At 55.8% G+C, this 20,995-nt stretch overlaps 2 protein-coding genes across 5 annotated transcripts in view; one reads left to right on the top strand and one right to left on the bottom strand.

The window, feature by feature from the left end:
* Nucleotides 1–11,882, bottom strand: part of TWF2 (twinfilin actin binding protein 2) — a 38,479-nt gene extending 26,597 nt beyond the window's left edge. For 2 of the 4 annotated variants that reach the window (XM_062585277.1, XM_062585279.1), the window contains exons 1-2: nucleotides 11,655–11,882; nucleotides 1,429–1,634 (exon numbers count right to left, since the gene is read on the bottom strand). In XM_062585277.1, coding sequence (XP_062441261.1) covers nucleotides 1,429–1,507 — 79 coding nt within the window. In that variant the 5' untranslated portion in view covers nucleotides 1,508–1,634; nucleotides 11,655–11,882. Of the gene's footprint in view, nucleotides 1–1,428; nucleotides 1,635–10,995; nucleotides 11,096–11,654 lie in introns of those variants that run through there. The other 2 variants (XM_062585278.1, XM_062585280.1) reach the window with 2 other exon arrangements.
* Nucleotides 11,883–12,356: 474 nt separating this feature from the next.
* PPM1M (protein phosphatase, Mg2+/Mn2+ dependent 1M) lies at nucleotides 12,357–20,345 on the top strand. Its single transcript, XM_062586045.1, has 10 exons — nucleotides 12,357–12,571; nucleotides 14,169–14,292; nucleotides 15,021–15,275; nucleotides 15,746–15,858; nucleotides 16,177–16,261; nucleotides 16,641–16,759; nucleotides 17,275–17,338; nucleotides 18,320–18,427; nucleotides 18,896–19,044; nucleotides 19,314–20,345. Exons 1-10 carry the CDS (start codon nucleotides 12,357–12,359, stop codon nucleotides 19,459–19,461), a joined length of 1,380 nt encoding a protein of 459 aa, XP_062442029.1. The 3' UTR covers nucleotides 19,462–20,345.
* The last annotated feature ends 650 nt before the right edge of the window (nucleotides 20,346–20,995 follow it).

The following is a 20,995-nucleotide window of genomic DNA, read 5'->3' as shown; positions in this document are numbered from 1 at the left end:
TGCCTGAAATATTAATACAAAAGGCAACAGCCTGCTGCTGCTGGCAGGTGGAAGGGAGGACACGTTAGCCTGCAGAGGGAGGTGAGCGGTACCTTGGCACCGAGGCGCAGAGCGATAGAGACGGTATGAAAGGCTCTAGGCATCCGTTAAAGGGTGGAAGAAGCTGCGCGTTAATCCAGCGTGGACCTCCCTCGGCTGCTGACCCGGACAAACAGAGCAAGGCTTTTGACAGCAGCCAGCTCACCCAGAGCCCCATGCACTGTGCTGGCGGGAAACTAACTCCAACAGGCCACAGCTGTCCAACAAGTTCTTAGGTCACAGTGGGTTTGTTTTGTTTTGTTTTTTAATAAAATCAAATCAAAACCAGATCCTATCAGTTTGATGTGAACCAGTACAGAAGAGATGGCAAATTAAAATAGTAAACCACCACCAAGGCGCTTCGAGCCAGAGGAGGCCAGAGAGTCAGGAGGTGGGTTAGGATGGAGACAAGCCTAAAGGTCAAAAATTCATTAGAGCTGACAGTTCCTCAGAGAGCCCACAGTCTGTACACACATCTCTACAACATGGCCATTTGGGGACAGTCAGAGACCAGCCAGGGTAAACCACAAGCTTTGCTGGCTTCTTTTCCTGAGGCTTCCTTTTCGCATTTGGAAACTAGGTGAGGTGAGAAAGGAGGAATCCAAAGAAGCAGTAAGGGGAAGCTGGGCAAAGCACTAGGAAGGCTGATGTGCAGGACTAACCATGCCCGACAGAGATCCCCACAGCAACATTTCCGCTCCAGCTGTGCAAGGGAGCAAGGAGAGCGTGAGCCAACGTGGCTGGCAATCAGCTCTCCCTACACTGCACGACAGCAAGCCTAGAGCATGCAGGCAGTGAGCGCAACAGATCCCTGGAAAAAAAGGGCACGACCACACCAGAGAGAGGTCTAGAAAGTGCTTAGACAAGCCAGATGCTTTCAAATTGGCTGGACTTTATGAGCTTCACAGAGCGTACTTACAGTGCTGTTTGACAGAGGCTCAGAACCGGTAGCAGCTCCCACGTGACAACTGGAGAAGGACGAGTGACAGAGCAGAAAAATGGAAGGGGACGTACATGCCACCTGCCTTTGGGAGCGGGAGGGAAGGGGGTAATCAGAAACTCACCAGCTTAACATGAGTTCCTGGAAAATCCTGGAACAAATCAAACAATCCAAAACCAAACACAAGCTGGGCTACAGCCAGCAGGGATCTATCGAGAACGAATTGCTTCAGATCAGTCTAATTCCTTCCAACGGAGGAACAGGCCTGTGGGCCATGCAGAAGCACGGGAGTTCATGGATCTCAGCTCCCCTCAGGTTTTTAACTGTCTCAAGTTTCGTAAGTCAGTTTAGGAAACATGGTCTTGGTGAATCCCTACAGCATAAGACACAATACTGTGTGAATAACTCACTCTGGAAGTTACTAAAGCTTGGATCAAGCAAGATCTCCCAAGGGCCTGTGGTGGGTCCAGTCCCACTCCACATTTTCATGAACAGCTCTGACAGTTGCAATAGTGTGCCTTCTGCAGTTGTAACTTGGAAGTTAGAAGAGATGCAAATGTGCACTGGAGGACAAGGAGGAGAGTTCACCGTTCTCTCAGCAGATTGGAGAAACAGGCTGGAAAAAAAGAAATAGGATGAAACTCAATAGGAAGAGCATAGTACTGTACTGGGACAAGAATAGGCAGCTACACTGACACAAGGTAGGGAACAGCTGGTCCAGTAGTTCTGGGGAACAGGGGGTTATGCTGGGTCACAAGCTAAATATGGGTTAACAACATCACACTGTTGCAAAAAAACAACCAAACAACAACAACAAAAAAGCAAAGTCATTCCCAAAAGCATAAACAAGAGCACAGCCTTCAACCACAGCCACATTATTTGGTGCTGACAAGACTTTGGTTAGCATAGCACTTCCAGGCTCAACATCGTGCTAGGAGAAAGGCATATGCCAGCTGTAGAGTGTCTAGTGGACAGCAGCATACAAGGAGATACTGCAGAAGCTGGGGTTGCTCAGCTCAAAGGTGAGAAGAACAAGGGGTGAAACGGTGAACTATTTTCATCAGTTCTTCAGCCAGAAACGGCAGTCATTAAAAAGCAGCAAGCGTGGTCCTGCCTCGGCATTTAGGAAATTTTCTAGCAATAAAGATAACCAAATCCCAGAAAGGACCTGCCCAACCTGCCTAGAAAGACCTCCAGCCACCTGCCAGGTACACCACTGCTTTAAGGTTGGCTGAGCTAAGTGGCATCTTGAGAACTTTCTGGCCATCCTTTCCGTGACTCAGCCTTGCTATGCCCTCTACACAGAGGGCCTGATCAGAGTAGGGGGCCCATGTCAGAAGCCAGACCTGTCCTCTCCCACCTTGAAGGAGGCATCGGGCCCAGCCAGACCAGCTGTTATAGGCAGTGTGGGATCACAGCCACCTCAAGAGCCACTGCCACTTGATTCAAATGCCTGGGGTAGGCATCTCTAGGAAGGACCATGGTTGAGTTAGAGAACAAAAGCAGCTGGACTCAGAGAGGACTGCTTCCAACTTCAGGTGAGGGTGTTTGAAGGGAACCCAGGATCTGCAGCCATGAGCCTGTTGACTTCCGAAGATGCTGCCTGGCTGGGCAGAGTAGCCTTAGCATTCAGCCACAGAGGATTTCAGGAAAACACAAACAGCAGGTTAGAGCAACAAAAACATGCAATATCGAGAGCACACAGACTTCTCCAGAGAACTTGTTTCCTACAGGAGCTGCAAAATGTTATTCCTTAAGAGCCTTCCAGGCAATTTCTCAGTCCAGCCCCAAAGCCTACAACCCACTAAAGCAACTCGACACCTGTCTCATGTGGGAGCACAGAAAGCTATGCAGACATTCAGCACAGCGTGGGCAAACACCCACGCCTTCTCAAGCACTCCTCCCACATTATTTTTCATGCTGGTGCTATGAAATCACATAAATCCAGATGTTTAGCTCAAAAATCCCCTCCAGCCAGCCTGAGTTATGCAATACCTCCCTCTCTCATCTGCATTGTGGTTTGCAGATACCAGCAGAGCTTCTCAAGTCCCACAAGCCCAGGGGAACACTGCAGAGAGGATAGGCCTCCTTCCTAGGAGTCCAGCAGACCCCATCACTCAGGTTGGGCAGCTTCAGTATGGCCAGGAGGACAAGAATTGGGAGAACGGATGCTTGCCCTTCAGGTGTCTGTGCGGGCAAGCTGCTGTATCACACCAGGGGCTCCTGGGACAAACACAGCTCATCCCTTGTTGACCAACACTGACCAGCTGAATGAGGTGAGATGGAGCACCAGGACTCAGTCCTTCGAGATCAGTGGGGCACCCAAATAGTTGCAGGGGAACCATCTATTCAACCAATAGAGGTTTTGGAGCCAGAATGAAGCCACCTTCTCCTCCACCCTGACAAACAGCTATTTGCCTCGAATATGGACCTATCCCAAGGAGACTTAAATGCTGGGCTTCAAGCCTCACAGTGCCCAAAAGCCTTGTGAGCCATAGCAGCACAAAAGCTGTCTTTAAGACAGGTCTTACCAATGGTTACAACCCCAGTTAGCGCATTTAAGAAGGGCCAGGCCACACGAGGCCCACGGTACACTGCCTTCCAAGCCCTCTCTTCCAATGCATCCGCTCTGTCAACCAAACCTCAGGGACGAGCCACCGCAGTACACCGATGACACTGTAGCCACAGCAACCACCCAGGCTCTCCTCGAGGGCGCGATGGTGTAAGAGGCACCTGCCTGGCTGGCGAAGTGCAAACAGCCAGGGAAGCAAAACAGTGCTTCCCCAGGCCCTGGCAGCCCCTCACGCGCCCGCCCGCCTCGCGGGGGAGGAGAGCAGACCGCCGTTTGCCGAACCTTCCCGATCACCCCGCGGCCTGGCGACAGCTCAGTGCTTCTGGATCAATAATACATGTTCCCTGAAACGGATGCCTTCCCGAACACGTCGAGTCACCTGGGCCTCCCGACAGGCAACCTGAGCCCCTGGCCATCAATCTTTCATTCTCCGGACATAATCTTCGCGTTGAAGCGACTCCAAGCAGCTGCTTTCCTTTCACGGTTGCAGCCCCTCTGCTTGGGGGTGCAGCGTGTGCACTATGCCTGCGAACCCTGGGACGCAGACCTCAAAGGGGCAGGCAGAAACGCACCGGCAACACAGCGGATGTCCTCTTGACCAGGACCTGGCACCCTGGCTTGCCCCCGTGGGGAGCGCTGGAGCTCAGCGAGGCTGCAGAGCAGACTGTCACCTTGCCAGAACGCCCCAGGCTTGCGTGCAGTCTGCATAGCGATTCCTGCTCAAGAACTGGTGTGTTAATTCTGCACCAAAGGAAGAGCCTCCTGGTTTTCACCTCCCTCTGGAGCTCCCAATGGCTCGGCACTACACCCACCATGGATGAGTAAGTCACAAAACAACACAAGAACACAACATGGACATTTGGCAAAAAATTACCCATGAAAAGTTTTTGTTCCCCTTCATGTCGTCTCCCAGTTTTTACCCCTATCAAGTTTCATCTTCTCTCTTCTCCAAAACGAAAATGAGGTGCCACCTATACTACATCAGTCTTTCTTCCTTGCTGACACTTAGCATAAGTGAGTAGGTTTTCACCTTACAGTTTGTCTGGTCTCCAGACCCCTCCAGTCCAGAAAGAAGAGGCATGCTGTGCACGCCACAGTGTGCAGTGCTCGTGGTGGTGGCACTGGCCAGGACTTCTCACTGACCCTTTGGGCAGCAAGCTAGAAACCCAGGCAGAACCTGCACATCCTGCCTAAGACGTAGGACCTCTGGAAAGGTGTTGGGAGACTGCCAACATTGAAGTGATTTAGATGTTCTGCTCCATTTGGGCTCCCTGTGTAAAGTGGAAACAAGATCTAATGCCTTTGGCTCTCTAGTCCAGACCAAACCCACCACTTTAACCAAAGGGTGCCTGGCCACAGAGTAGTCGAGGAAATGCTGAAGGACAAACCAGGCTATCACTGCAAAAGGCACACCACAAACCATCCTGCCCAGCTTCAGCCTCTGCTGGACAAGCCAAGCTCTATGAAAGAGGAGCACAAAAGAGCCACCGTTGCTAAAAACTGTCCTTTTCAGCCTGTCCCAATGCAACTCCATCACATATCACCTGCTCAGCCTGCTCATTACAGAGTGCTTTCATATGGACAGCTCTGGCCAATTTAAGACACTAGGGAGATTTTATTTCTCATCATAAAAAATAATAATAATAATAATAAAAAAAGTCTGGCATGGACAATTCTGAGAAAAAGCTCAGAAATCAAGAAAAAAATAGAAAGAAAGGAAAAAAAAATCCATCCGAGCAAGAGAGGACACAACCAAAGCTTTTTCCAATTTTCCATGAGGCTAGGCTCTATTCCTCATGAGGGTTTAACGCAGATGACTCTCTAGGCAGGATTTGTAATCTGGGCAAGGACTTTCAGCCGTTTGTGTACTGGGATCAATTTGCTTTGCAACGCCTCATTTTCCACGTGTATATTTGAGAACTCCTCCTTTCTCTGCTTCGGCATCTTCTAGTTTCTGATCGGAATTAGCCCAACTTTTCCCCTAGCTGGGAGACGCAATACCCGCTACACCCTCCAGAGAACGCTTGTCAGGGGATTCAGCCCCACGATGTCCAACGACGCAGCCTCTGAGGGCAAAGACATCGCTCCGCTCCACACGGTACTGTCTGAATTTAGCCCCTTCAAATCCGTCCAACCGGTTGTTCCTTCTTTTCCCAGTCTCCCGAGTGCAAAGCCATGACTGGGAGCACTAGATCAGGTGTCATGGGCCTAGAACCAAAGGATGGATCCTGGCAGAGATCTCATTTCATTTAAAGGCTCTCAACACACTTTCCAAGGGGTTTCCTCTACTCTAGTGACTAAGCGCTTAACTTCAAGGGGCTTTAATTATTCGGCATCTACCAAATTGTGGCTCAAGTGAAACTTCTGTAGGGGTTAAAGCCTCTCTCTCTCCACCTTCTGAGCCATGACGGCATTTTCGTCACTTTTTAGCAAGCTCCAAGAGTCACAAACACACGTCTTGGGCTGTGAGACATACAAAGGACAGAGCACTCCCACGCCTGGCACGCGCTGAAAAGCGATGGCCTCACCATCCCACGGCCCCCCGAGCGCAACGCAGACGACACCTCATTACAGCTCCCCAACGAGCCCTGCCACCTCTGCTCAGAGGCACGCTGACTGTACAAGACCAAAGGAACCATCTAGCTGAATCCATCACCACACCACTTTGCTTTCCCACCCAAACTGGCACTGTACTCACGCCAGGGACCCTGCTAGCAAGGGCCATCCAACCCTTCTCTTTGTACACTGAAGCCACAATGCGATGGACCTGCCTGTAACCACAGGTTAGCAGGTTACCTCCTGCATCCTCTCGAAGCTGCCACCGAAAACAGCCAGCCACGCACATACGGAGCCAGCCCTTCCTCCCAGCCCGGCGGAAGGAGACAGGAGCCATGTGAGCGGGCGAAGGGGAGAGTTCCTCGTCGTTTCAGCCATCTGGCAATGCCTGCCCCGTGCGGTCACAGCAACAGCTTGTCCTTAACCCCATCACTTCCCCATCCGTACTGCCACTCTGCAGGACGGTAAGCAGCGCTTTTGCGGCAGCTCGCAGAGGAGCCACCCTTCAAACGCTCTGCGGGACAAAGTCTTGGAGCTTTCTTCTATTTTAAGAGCCAGAAGACCTGCTGCTTTTGAAAGTGAGCTTGGCGTTATGAGCAAACCCCCTGCTACGCCAGAAACGTCCAGTGAGCAATGCAGCCAGTTTGAGGCAGGTAAACCGAGGTACATGCTGGTGAGAGCTCCAGGTGGCATCCCCTGAAGAACCCTCTCCCTACGCAGAGGCCAAGCTCAGAAGCTACAAAACGTGCTGTTCTCACCATCCCCTGCCAGGCACGTTATTTGGGGATCTGCCCCATGTTCTCCTATCCTCGCTTTTAGCCACAACCTGTCACTCCCCCAGAACTAATTCCTACAACTCCAGTACATCTCTTTGTGGAAGAAAAGACATTTTTTTTAATTGAAGAAATCTATGCATTAGTAGTTCCCCTTAGAAAACACAGATTTCTTCACTTTCTAGAACAAAGAAAAACCTTCTAAGAGACTTTCTTCCACTCAGATCAGAAAGATCCCCCCCCCAGAAGCCACTGAAAACCTCAAAGTAATCGGATAATTTTCCACCAGTGACAAAACTTTGCCTCAGGTCTACATGATCAGCATGTCTTTACTAAGCCACCGCGGCTAACCCTGGATTTAAACCAGGGGACTGAGCACTGTCTCCACGTAATGCAGCTCAGGGCTGAACGCAGGCTGTAAAACACCATCTGGTAACGGCATCCCAGCTGCAGTCAAAAAGCAAGTTTCCAGGCATAAGGAACCCACAGCAACCCTTAAACAGCCTCACCACATTTCTCCACCCTGCCCGACAGTTACCCGCAGCAGCCCAGTTTTCTCACCAGCATCTTTGGGTGAGCTGCCACATACACCTTAAAAAAAAAAGAGATTGTCCCTTGCCTCCAGGTTAAAAGCTGAGCTACTGCTCATCCCTGACAAACTCCGAGTTCCCACACTCCCCGAGCGAGCACCGCTATCGCCTTCCTTTTCCCTCCCCATTAGGCATCTTCTCCTCCCAAAAAGCCGATAAACCCGAAACAGTGACGGTTCTCGCTCCCCCAGGGCCAATTAGGCAGATTAAAAGCGCAGATCCCTATGCCTGCCAGCACACCCGCTTCTTGTGGCTGGCTGCAAAAGGAAAAGGAGGTCACTCAAGTTTCCAAGTCGCCCAGACAGGTCCCTCCCCTTCAGGCTGTCAGCCGATACCGAATTCTCACTTCCTCCTGAGCAGCTGCTGAAAATTCACGTTGGACAAGGCGCACTGATGAGATGAAGCCCAGCGGATTATCTGAAACACGTTCATTGGGTGCCGCGCAGCCAGCAGCACCCACAGCCACAGCTCGCGGCCCCGACGCTGCGGATGCTGGGCACACGGTAACCAAGCCAAGCAGCCGCTATCGCCCCACAAAGCAAGTGGTCATGAGGGAAAGACCACGGAGAAGCACCCGGCAGGGCAAGGGGAGAAAAGGCAGCCCGGTCCGCGGGGCAAGGAAACGCAGCTCCCGCACCTGCCTCCAACCCAGCCACGCTCAGAGCGGCGGGAGGAAGCCCACCACCGCACATACCTCCTCTCCCTTCTGCCTGCTGGAAAAGATGGGTTTGCCTTCCCTCCTCCTCTTCCAGCAGGGAAGCGGAAAGGAAGGCCAACGGCCCGTTTCTCCAGACCGAAAGGCTGCCACTTCCTTCCACAGTCTCTCGCTCGCTTGCGGCCATCCCCTGCTCTCCAGCAGGCACTGGGAGACCTCCGGCCTGTGCAACAGGACCTCTTACTGAAGTCAACACATTGCCCAATGGCCACTAAGCAGCCAACGGAGGCTTTGCACAGCTGTATCTGCCTCTTAGAAAGAACTCTGGCGTCACAACAAGCTCTCTGCTCCACGAACATCTAGCAGGCCCCTTGTCGAGGTCCAAGCCCAACCACTGTCGGGGGGGGGGGGGACATTTATGAATGAGCCTGTGCCTGCCCATGTTTTGAAAGAGCAGCTCAGCACCGTTCAGAAGCTGGACTAGATGATCTCCAGAGGTTCCCTCTAACCTCAGCCATTCACTGATTCAGCAGACAGAGAGTGGTGACTCAGTAGCACTGGAAAGCTACTCCAGGGCTCCTGCAGCATTTACCGTTCACCCTGTTCCCAAACTGATTCGATACACTATTCACCAAAATCTCTTGCTTGCTTGCCAGCAGCCCCTCTCCTAAAGCAGCTGCTGTGTAGTATCATAGTCATCCTGGGAACAGATGCCTTCCTGCAAAAGGGAGACAAACATTAAAAAAAATAAATAATAAAAGAGAGTGTGGGAAGAAGATCTGGAAAATTCCTCCTTCTTGGCAAATAACAGGCCTCAGGCTCTTAGCACAGGAAAAGAAAGTAGCAGCAGGACTGCTGCTTCTCATTTGATGTCAGATCAGCTCTCTGCAAAGTGAAAGAATTACTATGACTACAGTGCCAGGGAAGGGAAGCCTGCATGGCAAAGGAAACCTAAAGACACCAAAACCAATCAGGTGTTTCCCTTAAGCACTGCATCACAGGCATATAAGCAGACTACATTTAAAAAGGAAGCTATTGCTTCCTGGAAAAGATAACTCACAGCACAAAACTGAAACAGATTCAGAGAACTGAGTCACCTATGCCATGCTCTGGCACAGACATGAAGGAGTGGGTCAAAACAGCCTTTAGTCTTTCTTTGAAGTGGAGAGGGAGGCACAAAGATCTTACCCTGCGCGAAAGGGTTGCAGAATGGAGAGGTCTGCAGAAAGCCCTGGATCACAGCCTGCATCTCCATCATTTGTTTATGCTGATGCTCATCCCAGAACACTACGTGAGTTCAGTTAGCAGAGATGAGGGAAGCTGCATCATAAACCTGCGCACCTAGAGAGGTGTCAGAGGTGCTGCAAGAGCGAGACCATCCAGCTCTTTCAAAACCGCCTAACACGTGCACACAGACAAGTTTTCCCGATCGACTTCCCGGCTAACTCCACATAAGAAACACCAGGGAGGACAAGAGAGCGGACATCAAACGCAGGTTGTCCGACACAGCCAAGGGGAAAGTGCTGGACTGACAGACTTGATCTAACCCTGCCTATTTCTGCCACCCTTCACAGCGCAGCGTGGCACAGGCTATTTTCCAGCAGGACTGACAACACATCGTAAGAACAGGATACAGCCATCTTGCTGCCTCTCAGCCAGCACTTACTGCAATTCACTCCAAGGTTGCTGAAGGTCGGTGCTCTCTGATAGCAGCTCATCAGCTTTGCAAAGCGAGCGGATCTCTTGCGGCTCCATTTCAAGCAACAGGGCATTTGCATCCCTGCAGGCCGGGGAAGACAGTCCTAACAGAGCGGCACAGGAGGGGATAACCAGAGACCAAGCTCTTCTGCAACAGGGCCCACGGGGGAGCTCTCCGCAGAGGGAACGGGGCTTGGGGCGCACGGAGGCAGCAGAGGAAATCCTCTTCAACCAGATCCTGAACTTCAGCACCTTGGCTTAGGGCTTCAGCTGGAGGCAATGAACGTGAACCCAAACGTTGCCAGCTACCAAGACACCCCTTATCCGTCCACCCGCTCAGGCGAAGCGGGAGAAACACACCCGAGCACCATCCGTAACCGCTGCCCAAGCGCTGCTCCCGCAAGAGCGCCTCGGAGGGAAGGACGCTCTCGGCCGCGTCCTCAAGCAACAGGCACGCGCTCCGGAAGGGAAGGTCCCGCCGCGAGGCGAGCGCGGCCGCAAATTCAGCGCGCTTGCACGACGGGGTCTGACGCGTGGCAGCGAGCAGGACCCTCCCCGGGAGCCCGAGCCAGCGCAGCGCCGGGCGGGCAGAGCGCGGCTTCGCGGGCCGCGTCTCCAACACCGAGCGGGTCGCAGGAACTGTGCGGGAGCCGCAGCGCCCGTTAAGGCCGCCGGGGAGCGGGAGGGGAGCGGGGGGGACCGCACCGCACCGCACCGCACGAACTCACGAACCCGAGAGCTGCCCCCAGCGGGGCTCCAGCCCCCTCCCCACGAGCTCGGCCTGCCTCTTCGCTCGCCTTCTCCGCCCACGGACGGGCCGTCCGGGAGATCGCCAGCAGCGCTCCCGTCTCTCCCGACCCGTTTTCTACGCTCCTCCGAACGCTCCTCCCCGGCGCCGCGCCCGCCGCTGCCGGCGGGACCGCAGCGGCCGCCGAGGCGGGGCCGCGGGCGCGGCACACGCGCGGGCGCCGGCGGCCGCGGCGCGGGGCAGCGCCCTGCCCCGGGGCAGCCGAGCGCGGCGCCGGCCCGCCCGGGCCCTGCCCGCGGCGGAGCCCCCGCACCTCGGCCGGCGGGCGGGCGGCACAGCCCGGGCCGCGGCCGCCCCCTCGGGGGGCCCTTCCCGCGGCGCTCACCGTGGATGCCGGTCTGGTGAGTCATGGCTCGGCTCGGCTCGGCTCGGCGCGGCTCCGCTCCCCGCGTCCCGGGCAGGAAACAGCTCCGCGCCCGGCGCCGCCCCGCTTCCGGGACCCGCTAGGGGCGGTGCCTGCCGCGGCCCCGCCCCCCGCGCGGCCCCGCCCCCCGCGCGGCCCCGCCCCCCGCGCGGCCCCGCCCCCCGCGCGGCCCCGCCCCCCGCGCGGCCCCGCCCCCCGCGCGGCCCCGCCGGGAGCGCGCTTCGAGCCGAGCGGCCTCTCGGTGCCCGGCGGCGCCGGTGCCTCCCCCGGCGGCGAGCGGAGCGCAGCGCAGCGGGCGCTGCCGAGGTGGGCCGAGCCTTCCGGCCGCCGCCTCCCCTCGGCCCGCGGGAGCCAGGCGGCCCTTCGCCCGGAACAGCCTCGGCCACCTGCGCGCCCGCCCCGTCCTCCGCCGTGCCCCCCAGAACGGCGCGCCCGAGGCGCCCGTGTCCCTGGGGCTCCTCGGGGGGCACAGCCGTCCCCCCACCCAAGGACAGGACCGTGCTTTGCGGGCACGCCGTCGGCCGAGGCCCCGCAGCGCCCAGGCACGCGGGCAGAGCGTAACGCGAAGGCACGGGCAAGGCGTCGCTCCCCCCGGTCCGCGCCTGGGCCACGGCACGTACCTCAGCGCAGGGGAGGAACGGCCAGCGAGCACCTGGCACGGCCGCCTGCAGACGGTGTCGGTCCAGACGGGCCTCGTCCGCTGCGCTTTGGCCCCCGCGAGCAGCCTCCGTCTTTGCCGCAGCGGCTCTCGCTCCCCGCAGCAGCGCAGCGCTGGGAGAGGCCGGGCGGACGCCGCCAGGCCGGCGGCTCGCAGAGCCGCTGCTTTCGCGCTGCCCCGCGCTCTGCCCCGCCGCGGCCTGCCCAGGAGCGCCCGGCGGGGCCTCCGGGGCTGCCCCTCGCCGGCCTCCAGCGGCGCGGAGCCGCCGCGCGGCCCCCGAGGCTCCCCAGGCGCCGGCGCGCCTCGGGGTGCGGCGCGACCGCGGCCCCCGCCGCCCCCGGCTCCAGGCCGCGGCGAGCTCTCCCGCACCCCCCCGGCCCCGAGGGGCAGCGGGACCCGCAACCGACCCGGCTCGGAGCAGCCCGCAGCCCGGGAGAGCCCGGCGCGGCCTGGTGCGGCCCGGGGAGCACCGGGGCCCGGGCGCAGCCGGCGCCGCGGAGAGGCCTCGAGCGGCGCCGGCGCCGGGGCGGCCCGGCCGGGCCCTGGCGGGCGGGAGGCGCCTCGCGGGCCGCGGGAGGCCGCCGCGGGCGGGGCGCGGCCGGGAGGCGGAGGCCCGCGCAGGCCGCACCGGGCCGGGCCGGGCCGCGGCGGCGCCGCTGCGCCCATGTCCGCCGAGTGGCTGCGGCGGCTGCGGCGGGGCGGCCCCGCGGAGCGGCCCGGCGGCGGCGAGCGGGAGCAGCGGCCGCCGCCCGCCGCGCTGCGCTACCGCCGGCCCAAGTTCCTGCGCGGCGGCGGCGGCGAGGAGAGCCCGCGGGGCGGGCGGGCCGTGCGGGGCAGCGGGCCCGAGCGGCCGCTGCCCTGGGGCGCGGGCTACGCGGAGTGAGTGCGGGGGCGCCGCGGGGGGGAGCGGGGGCCGAGGACGTCTGTGGGGCCGGGGAGGGGGGGAGCGGGGGCCGAGGACGTCTGTGGGGCCGGGGGGGGGGGGGGAGCGGGGGCCGAGGACGTCTGTGGGGCCGGGGGGGGGAGAGCGGGGGGCCGGGGCGCTGGGGGCTTCCGTGGGGCTGGCGGGGGGGTGCACACCGTGGCACTTTACACGCGGGCACGGCTGCAGCCTGCTCCTTCCTGCCCTCGGGGCCCCCCGCGCCGCCCTCTCAGGGCCAGCGGCCGGGGCGCGAAGCTCCAGCTCCGGGGGGCAGGAAGGAGCCCCGCTGGCCAGGCCCGGGCCACGGCCCCTCGCCCAGCCCGCCGCCCGCCCTGCAGGGCCCCGTGCTCTTCGGCCCGGCTGCCCTGGCAGAGCGGCGGCCCCCCGCCCCGTCCAGGCCGGAGCGCTCCCGGGGCTGCCGTCGGCTCTGGGAGGTGGCGGATGCCGAGCAGCAGAGCCTGGCAGAGCGCGCGGAGTTTCTGCTCCCGCGGACCGCGGCTCCCCTTTGGGGACGTCAGCCCTGACTCCTCCCGCGCCTGTTGTCCCCGAGCCTCCCACCGCTCTCGTGGCCTCGCGGGGCCGTGCTGCGGGCTCACAGCACTGCCCCGCAGCTCGGAAAGCAAAACCCCAGGTGCTTCCTCAAGGCGAGCAGCGCAGAGGCTGCCCGCTCTGCGCCCAGGGGGTGGGCCTGGGCACGGCAGCACCGAAGGTTTGTCCCGGCCGCGTCCTTTCCCTGCCCCCCGGCCCTGCCTGGCGCCGGTTGGGGCACAGTAACCCGCCCCAGGTCGCCTCCATTAGCTGCTGGATCAGCGATCTAGGATCTGAGCAAAAAAAGATCCCAGTGCTTGTTCCTCCCGCGTTTTCCAGGCTGGGCCAGGAAGGAGGGGCCGCGCGAAGGCCTATGGGGAACTCGGAAGTGAGCAGCTGGCAGGATAGCTTACACCTCGCAAGGCTGTCCCAGCCCGGTGCCTTTGCCACCCCCAAAGTCTAGACACTTGTCTTGAAATTCGTGAGCCGGGAGCTGTCCCTTGGTCCCAGCAGCCCAGGGAAGCTGCTGCTGGCCAGCAGGGCCCAGGGCAGTCGCGGCAGGACCCCATCGTGGCCCCGCGGCTGTGGGATTACAACACGCAGAGAGATGAGCTGCATGAGGGAGGCAAACGCCTACCCTAGGACAAGCATAAGCAATGCTGGAAGGAAGAACAGTGACAGCAGTTTTGCAATTCACTGTGTCACCAAGGAAATAGCACTACCTAGCTCCTGCCACGGCTGCTGCCAAGGGTTGCCCGAGGGCTGGGTGCTTCAAACCACTCTTGCCCCGTAAGTCCGTGTCTCCCTGGCCAAGCTTTTCCCAGCCGTGCATAAAGGACTTGTTTAGGTTCCTGCCAAACTGATCCTTGAAGGATCAGCAAGTGCAGGAGTGAAAAGAAGGAGCTGAGGATCTCTCCCAGGTCCACCAGTTTGCTGTAGCTGTGTAACATCACTCCCAGCAGCTGGCTGGGAACAGGCGAGGTTCAGTACGTTATTGTGTCTTACCTGGAGCGTTTGCACCCACAGGGTTATCAATGCCGAGAAGTCAGAATTCAATGAGGACCAGGCAGCGTGCTGTCAAATCTCCATCCGGAGGAGAGCGCTGGGCCTGGAGGAGGACGAGGAATGGCTGATCCTGTGCTCCACGCAGGTGCGTAGCCTGCAGTCTGGCTGCCCTCGCTCTGCTGCAGGCCCTGGTCCGCATCTGAGGCTGCAGGAAACGTGGGGTTGCCCCATCAGTCCTACACACCCAGCAGGGCACAGGCTGAATCCCTTACTCGGATGTGTTTTGGGGGCCTGCGTACTTGTGACTGGCCAGGAAAGGCCCAGCTCTGCCTGTGCATGTATTTGGTCAGACTTATTTCTTGTATTCTGCTGCCTCTCTCTTTGCTCAGCTGCCAGTGCTCTTTTCCCGGCCCATTTTCTTGGCCCTGTCCCTTCACTCCCCTTGTTCTGCTTTTAAGGCCCTGTGTACATTAGTTAGTGTTACTCCGAGATGGCAGCATAAACCGGGCACACCAGTACTCTCACCTTACGGAGACGGAACAGCTCTGCCTCTTCAGTGAACAGGGGCAGCCCATCTTCCCTAAAACGCAGAGAAAGGACAGTCTGGGCGATGCGCTCAGCTGTGGTTGTGAATCCAGCAGCTCAGATGATGATGCATTTGCAGGCCTGGGAGAGCAGCAAATGGGTGTCACATGAGTTTGTGCTGTGCAGGGGATTAAGGCAAGGGCAGCTGGGGTAAAAGAGCCAGGCTGGAAACATCCAGCAGAGGCCTGGCTGCGATTCTGCTATTTACATGGCCTCACTCCAAGCCCCCTGTTTGTTCCCCCTAGCTGCAGCTCCCCTTCACTGTTTTGTCTCTCTTCCCCACTGCAGTATTTGACTTGTTCCTACTGGGCGCTGTTTGATGGCCACGGCGGCCCAGAAGCTGCCATCATTGCCTCCAACTATTTACACTACTGCATCAAGCAGAAGCTGGAGGAGGTCGCAGGAGGCATCACAGAACCGCATCCCCCCATGCACCTGAGCGGCCGCTGCGTTTGCGACAGCGACCCCCAGTTCGTGCAGGAGAAGCAGATCCACGCAGAAGCCATGGTGGTGGGAGCGCTGGAGAACGCCTTCCAGGAATGCGTGAGTTCTCCCTCGGGGCGCCGTCCCCACTGCCGCCAGCAGCCGGAGGCTGCCCCTCCTCGCTGCCCGGGTGGGCAGCAGCGTAGGCGATAGCAGTGCAGACACAGAGCAAAGCACAGCAGCTCTGCCTGTTGCTAAGCCCTGCTCCTGCTGCTGTCCAAATATCAGGGGATACGTTTCCTCAGGGCTAGACAGTGGCCATTGCCAGACTCCCTACAGAAATAGCATACCTGCTCTTCCTTTGCCTTTGAGAACTCCCCCACTGCTTCTACAAGCAGTGCTTAGTATCCAGTCCAGTAGCAGCTTTGTTGGTTGTACCAGAGCAATATTGTCTTTCACCATTCTGGTTTCCTGGGGGCTATCCGCAGTCAGTTATTGCTCAGGATTTCTGTTAGGAGGCACAAGGCAGCTGCGAAAATCAGCACTCCAGCTCACACCACTCTGCAACACTCTGTTGTTTAAACCAACAGGATGAAGTAATTGGTCAGGAGATGGAAGCTACTAACCAGACTGGAGGCTGCACAGCTCTAGCAGCCCTCTACCTCCAGGGAAAGCTGTATGTGGCTAATGCTGGGGACAGCAGGTGAGCCCACGGTAAAGGGGATGTTGCTGGGGGCAGGAGCTGGGAAGGAAGCAGGGTTCACACTGTCTTACTTAATCCCATGAAAGGTGAACGTACAGCTCTGTGTGCAGGGGCACAGCTGTCCAGACATTTCTCCGGTACCTGCCACAGGACCTGTCGGATGGATGGATGGAGACATGCACGAGCGCAGTGTTGAAGCACTGTTGTCTGGCGTTGCTCTGCCCTGGGGCTAGCCTTAGCAAGAGGTCATGGAGATGGGTCCGCAGTGAGTGATGCAGAGGAGGACACTGCTCAGCTCACTACTTCTCCCCCTTGCAGGGCAATTCTTGTTCTGAAGGACAACATCGTGCCCATGAGCTGTGAGTTTACACCTGAGACAGAGAGGCAGCGAATCCAGCACTTGGTGAGTGACTCCGTTCACATATCAGGCAATCCAGCTGAGCCCCTCACTAGGGTAGGGTCAGGGAGAGCTTGTGACAAGAGCACAACTTCCTTCCTTGAAGGCTGCAGTAAGCACAGTGTGGCCAGAACTTCATCTGTCACTAGCCCTGGAGGGTTAGGAGCAAGATTCAACTGACACATTTTAAGTACTGGAGAGGCTCACTTCCAGGTGTGCCTCCAAAGCCCCGAAACCTTCAAATATGCTTCCCAGTGCTGTTCTCAGGCTGTCTCCATTAGCAGGCAGGGATGCCAGTCTCACGGCAGGAGCAGTATGTAGTCTTAGTGCCCATCTCCTCCAGAGCAGAATCTGTCCATCCTCATGCCTCTGTTCCCTCCTCCAGGCCTTTCTTTTCCCCAAGCTCCTAGATGACGAGTTTACACGCTTTGAGTTTCCACGGAGGTTGAAGGGAGATGACGTGGGCCAGAAAGTCCTGTACCGAGATTACTTCATGGAGGGCTGGTGAGTCCTTTCTGCATGAGAAGATCTAGGGCAGCAGTGCCACACAGAGCAGTTTTAGCTGTTAGTAATGATGGGGAGGAGAAGGGGAGTGTGAATCCAGAACTGATGAGAAGAGCTGGCTTGATGATGCAGAGCTCTGCCAGATCCCACAAGTGACACTGTGAGTGGCTACAGAGAAACAGCTCCGATGCCTGTAGGAGTTGGGCCTTTGCAGGGAGGTCAGGGAACAGCTGCGAGACGGGGTCCTTCTGGGCTCCTGCAATGTGGGGCAGGGGCAAGGAGCCCCAGCCTTGTGCAAGTTCCAGTTAGGGAGGAAGAGGAGAGGGAAGAGTTGGGCATTTAGCAAGGGCGTCATTCTGCACTGCATCTGCTTCAGCAAGTCACCTCGTCTCTCCCTCACAGAACTCCCTGTGAGTGGGAGCACCCCAAAGGTCAAACAACAGTTGAAGTGCTCAAACTGAGTTGTACCTTCAAGTCAGACAAATTCCAGATCAATGCTGAATCCTCTGTTCTAGGGGATACAAGATGGTGGAGAAAGCTGACCTCAAGTACCCTCTTGTCCATGGTCACGGGAAACAGGTAGCTTAATGTTTTTACACACCGGGAAGGCAGAGGCAAGTCTCCTGGGGGTGCTCGGAGCACCCCTGTCGCTCACCGTCACGCACTGTAGCACTCCCACCACACTGGTGATGCAGAGCACAGTGCTCCAGGGCTCTCCTGCATGGGGCAGGCCACAGCTGCGCCCTGCCCTGATAACAACAGCTCCCCGCACTAGCACAGTCCTGCCTACTAGCAACAGCAGAGCAAGACGACGCCAGCGTAAACCAGGCTGCTGGGGAGAGGAGGGGTTGCTCCTATACCTTCTAGTAGAGCAGCCAGCCAGCCTGGCCTTTCCTAGTCTCCTCATGTGCACAACTCCTCATTTCAGCTGTCATCTCCACATGCCATCAGCAGATCTCACCACCTCCAGCTGTAACCAGTGCTTCTCCTACAAACTCTCCCTAGAGAAGAGGCTGAGAAAAGCAGTCTGGAGAAGGGAGGCAGGGGAGAAGTAGTGACTGGACACGCACAGTGCGTGCGCGCTGCCATCAGGCAGGAGGAAGTGCTGTCACCTCCTCCAGTGCTATAATCCATACGCCATCCCCTTTGCAAGGGCTCAGTGCAGAACCACCTGCACAAAGAGAAAGGATTGTTTCGTTCAAACCTACCCAAATTATCTCCCATGCTACCCAAAATCAAAAGCAGATGCAGCCATGGGCTTCTTGAGGTCTGAAGCATTACACTGAGTACATGCTACCTCCACCAGGCTGAAACTCCTGAGCGTATCAGCAGGGTCCAACAGCATGAGCTGCTGCCATCAGGGGCTGTTCATGTGCAGGCAGTCTTGTCTCCATATTGACCTCAGGCCATGCTGATCACTTCACCTCTGTGGTCTCCAGGGACTGTTTTGAGTGATCCTTGGAAAACAGTCATACAGGCAAACACATAGATCAGTCAGGACAAGCCATGTATCTATCTCTATTCTGATTTTCAATGCTGGTTTGCTTTGTTCGGAGCCAGGCTCGCTTGCTGGGGACTCTGGCTGTCTCTCGAGGGCTAGGGGATCATCAACTCAAAGTCATCGACACCAACATTGAAGTCAAACCTTTCCTCTCTTGCATTCCTAAGGTTAGTCACAGCACACGGAAATTACAGGTTGGTGATGGAATTAAACACGCTTCTCCCCCTCTGTAATATCCACATTTTACAGACCTGGTAGGTCTCTGCCTTGTCCTGTTTCCCTCCCCCTGCCTCTCTGTGTGCTTCCCCAAGAGTCCCTAACAGGGCAACATAAAATAGTCACGGCACTGTGATTTAAGTCATCTGTCAAGGGAACAGAGTCACCACCCTGCCCTCTCCTGTAACACAGCAGCAACTGAAGTTACTTCTGGCATCCTGACCACAACAAGATAATGCTCACATGCTGGAAGAGTTTTGCTGCCTGTGATTACCCTTACACAGGGAAACAAAGGAATCACAGGATTGTTAAATGCTTCCCAAAGCCAGATGCAATAGGGGAAACATGACAACCCTAGGTAAATATCTAGAATTCTCGTATGCGAGAAAATCCTCTGATTCACTCCTGCTGCTTTCCAGGTGAATGTATTTGACTTTGCACTGCATGACGTTAAGGAAGATGATATCCTCATCATGGCAACTGATGGCCTTTGGGATGTTCTGGGCAACAACGAGGTGGCCCATATGGCCAGGAGCTTCCTTGCAGAAAACAGGACAGATCCCCACAGGTAACACCAGTCTTGCCATTCCCCTTCTAAAGAACCTGTTCTAAGCAAAACCAGCCTTAGATCACTTGGCATCTAGGTCAACTCCAGCAGGCAGAGCACTTTTTCATGACTCAGAAGGGACCGACTCCTACTCTTCCCCATCCTAAAGTAGCAACAATAAAGTTGATCTCCTAAGAAATACAGTATGTTGACAATGCAAAGCCTTATCTTAGTATTGCTCTTACAGAAGTGTTGTGTTAAACAAAAATTCACGACTTTTCCACCCACAGGTTTTCAGAACTGGCCAAGCACTTGGTATGCAGAGCGAGAGGAAAGAAAACAGGCCACCAGTGGATGCTGGATGACAGCCACGAAGCATCCTATGATGACATTTCTGTGTTTGTCATCCCACTGCACAACAGGGATGCAGACTGTTAGCATGGATGGTAGTGCTCCCTTCCTGCAGTGCTATTCAGCATCAAAGTAAGACTGAGGGATGTCCGCTGTGCATGTACACTTTTCCAGTAAAACCACCTCACGTGGAACCTGAAAACGCACAGCCAACATTACACACAAGAGGATCAACAAGAAAACGAACTCTTTATGAACGCGCAAGTGGGCAACAAATCATTCCTCTTACTCCCTTCTCTTTGTTGTGCTAATGAGAAATTCAAAGGTGGCCACAGAAGCTGAAGAGCACTGTGTTTCTAACATCTTCACAGTAGTTAGCCTCAAATCCACATTCTAGTGGCCACCCCCCAACCTTTTAGTTTGCACAAGAGATCCAGCCATACTCCTCAAGAGCTGGATTTTAATCAGAGTTGAATTTGGTTAAGTTTTATAAAACTGGATGCATATGCTACAGGTATCCCTTTCAGCCATTCACTGTAACACAAGATCCACTGAAAGATTGGGTGTTACTGCGAAGACAGCATTACATATGGCCATGCCTGCCTAAGGCAACCCAAAAGCTGAAGCAGTTACCCAGAGCTCTTCTAGTCGAGAAAGTTTCTTCTTCTAAGCTGCACTATTTCAAAACAGAAGATGCAGTTACCAGATGAAGCTACACATAAGTGTACAGGAACCTCCTGTATAAAGATACGTGCCTTGGCATTATTTAAGAACATTTTAAGTACATGGCAAGTAATGCAGTGTACGTATTTCTAACAAATCAACACTCAACAGCTTTCTGTTCATTCAGGTAATTTGTCATTCACAGTGAGGCTGTTTTTGTAGCAGTAGCACTGATGAGAACTCAAGCAATTAAGTACATCAGTTCATTTACTAGGAGACCTGCAAGTAAAATAAAGGAGTTTTTCAAATTTGTCTGGAGTGCTGCATCACAAATGCTATGCTCATTATATCAACAGGGATGGCAGCGCACAAGACGTGCCATATCGAGTTGTGCCTTAAACCGCAAAGATCTGTTTTTCAGCCTGTTCATTAGGCAGGTAAATTCAGGTCTGGACAAGCCTCCCATCTTCCATAACCCCCCATTCTTGTTTTCATTATTCACTTATATAAGCTGCAACATTGCCCAGTGAAACAGACAAACCCTAGTATTTATCTGTAAAGTGCTCCAGTTCCATAAGGATGAAAGTCCTTATGTTTAAAAACAGGTTTCTCACAGTATCTTCTTCCAACAGCTTTAATCTTATCAGAGGTTTTACACATACCTGAGATTTAAAAAAAAAATTGCATTAGAAAACTGTAGGGGAGTTTTTGCTTCAGAAATGCTAAAACAAGTCTTTTGTATTTTGCAAAACAGCAGTTTGTCACTAGGAACGTTCCATAAGCAGTACTACTGAGAGGTAGCTATCAAAAGACATTTATTTCCTGCAGCAGGGACCTGGACTCAGGAATGAAGGAGCCTTCCCAGATCTCTGCTTATGGTTTAAGCAAGCAAATACAACAAGATGATTTTATCTCCAGCTTTACTTCTTCCTCTCCTCCTGAGCTTAAAAAAAAAAAA

Source organism: Rhea pennata, chromosome 12 (genome assembly GCF_028389875.1).
Source record: "Rhea pennata isolate bPtePen1 chromosome 12, bPtePen1.pri, whole genome shotgun sequence".
NCBI classification, from domain to species: domain Eukaryota; kingdom Metazoa; phylum Chordata; class Aves; order Rheiformes; family Rheidae; genus Rhea; species Rhea pennata.
This window is presented reverse-complemented; position numbering and strand designations above follow the sequence as displayed.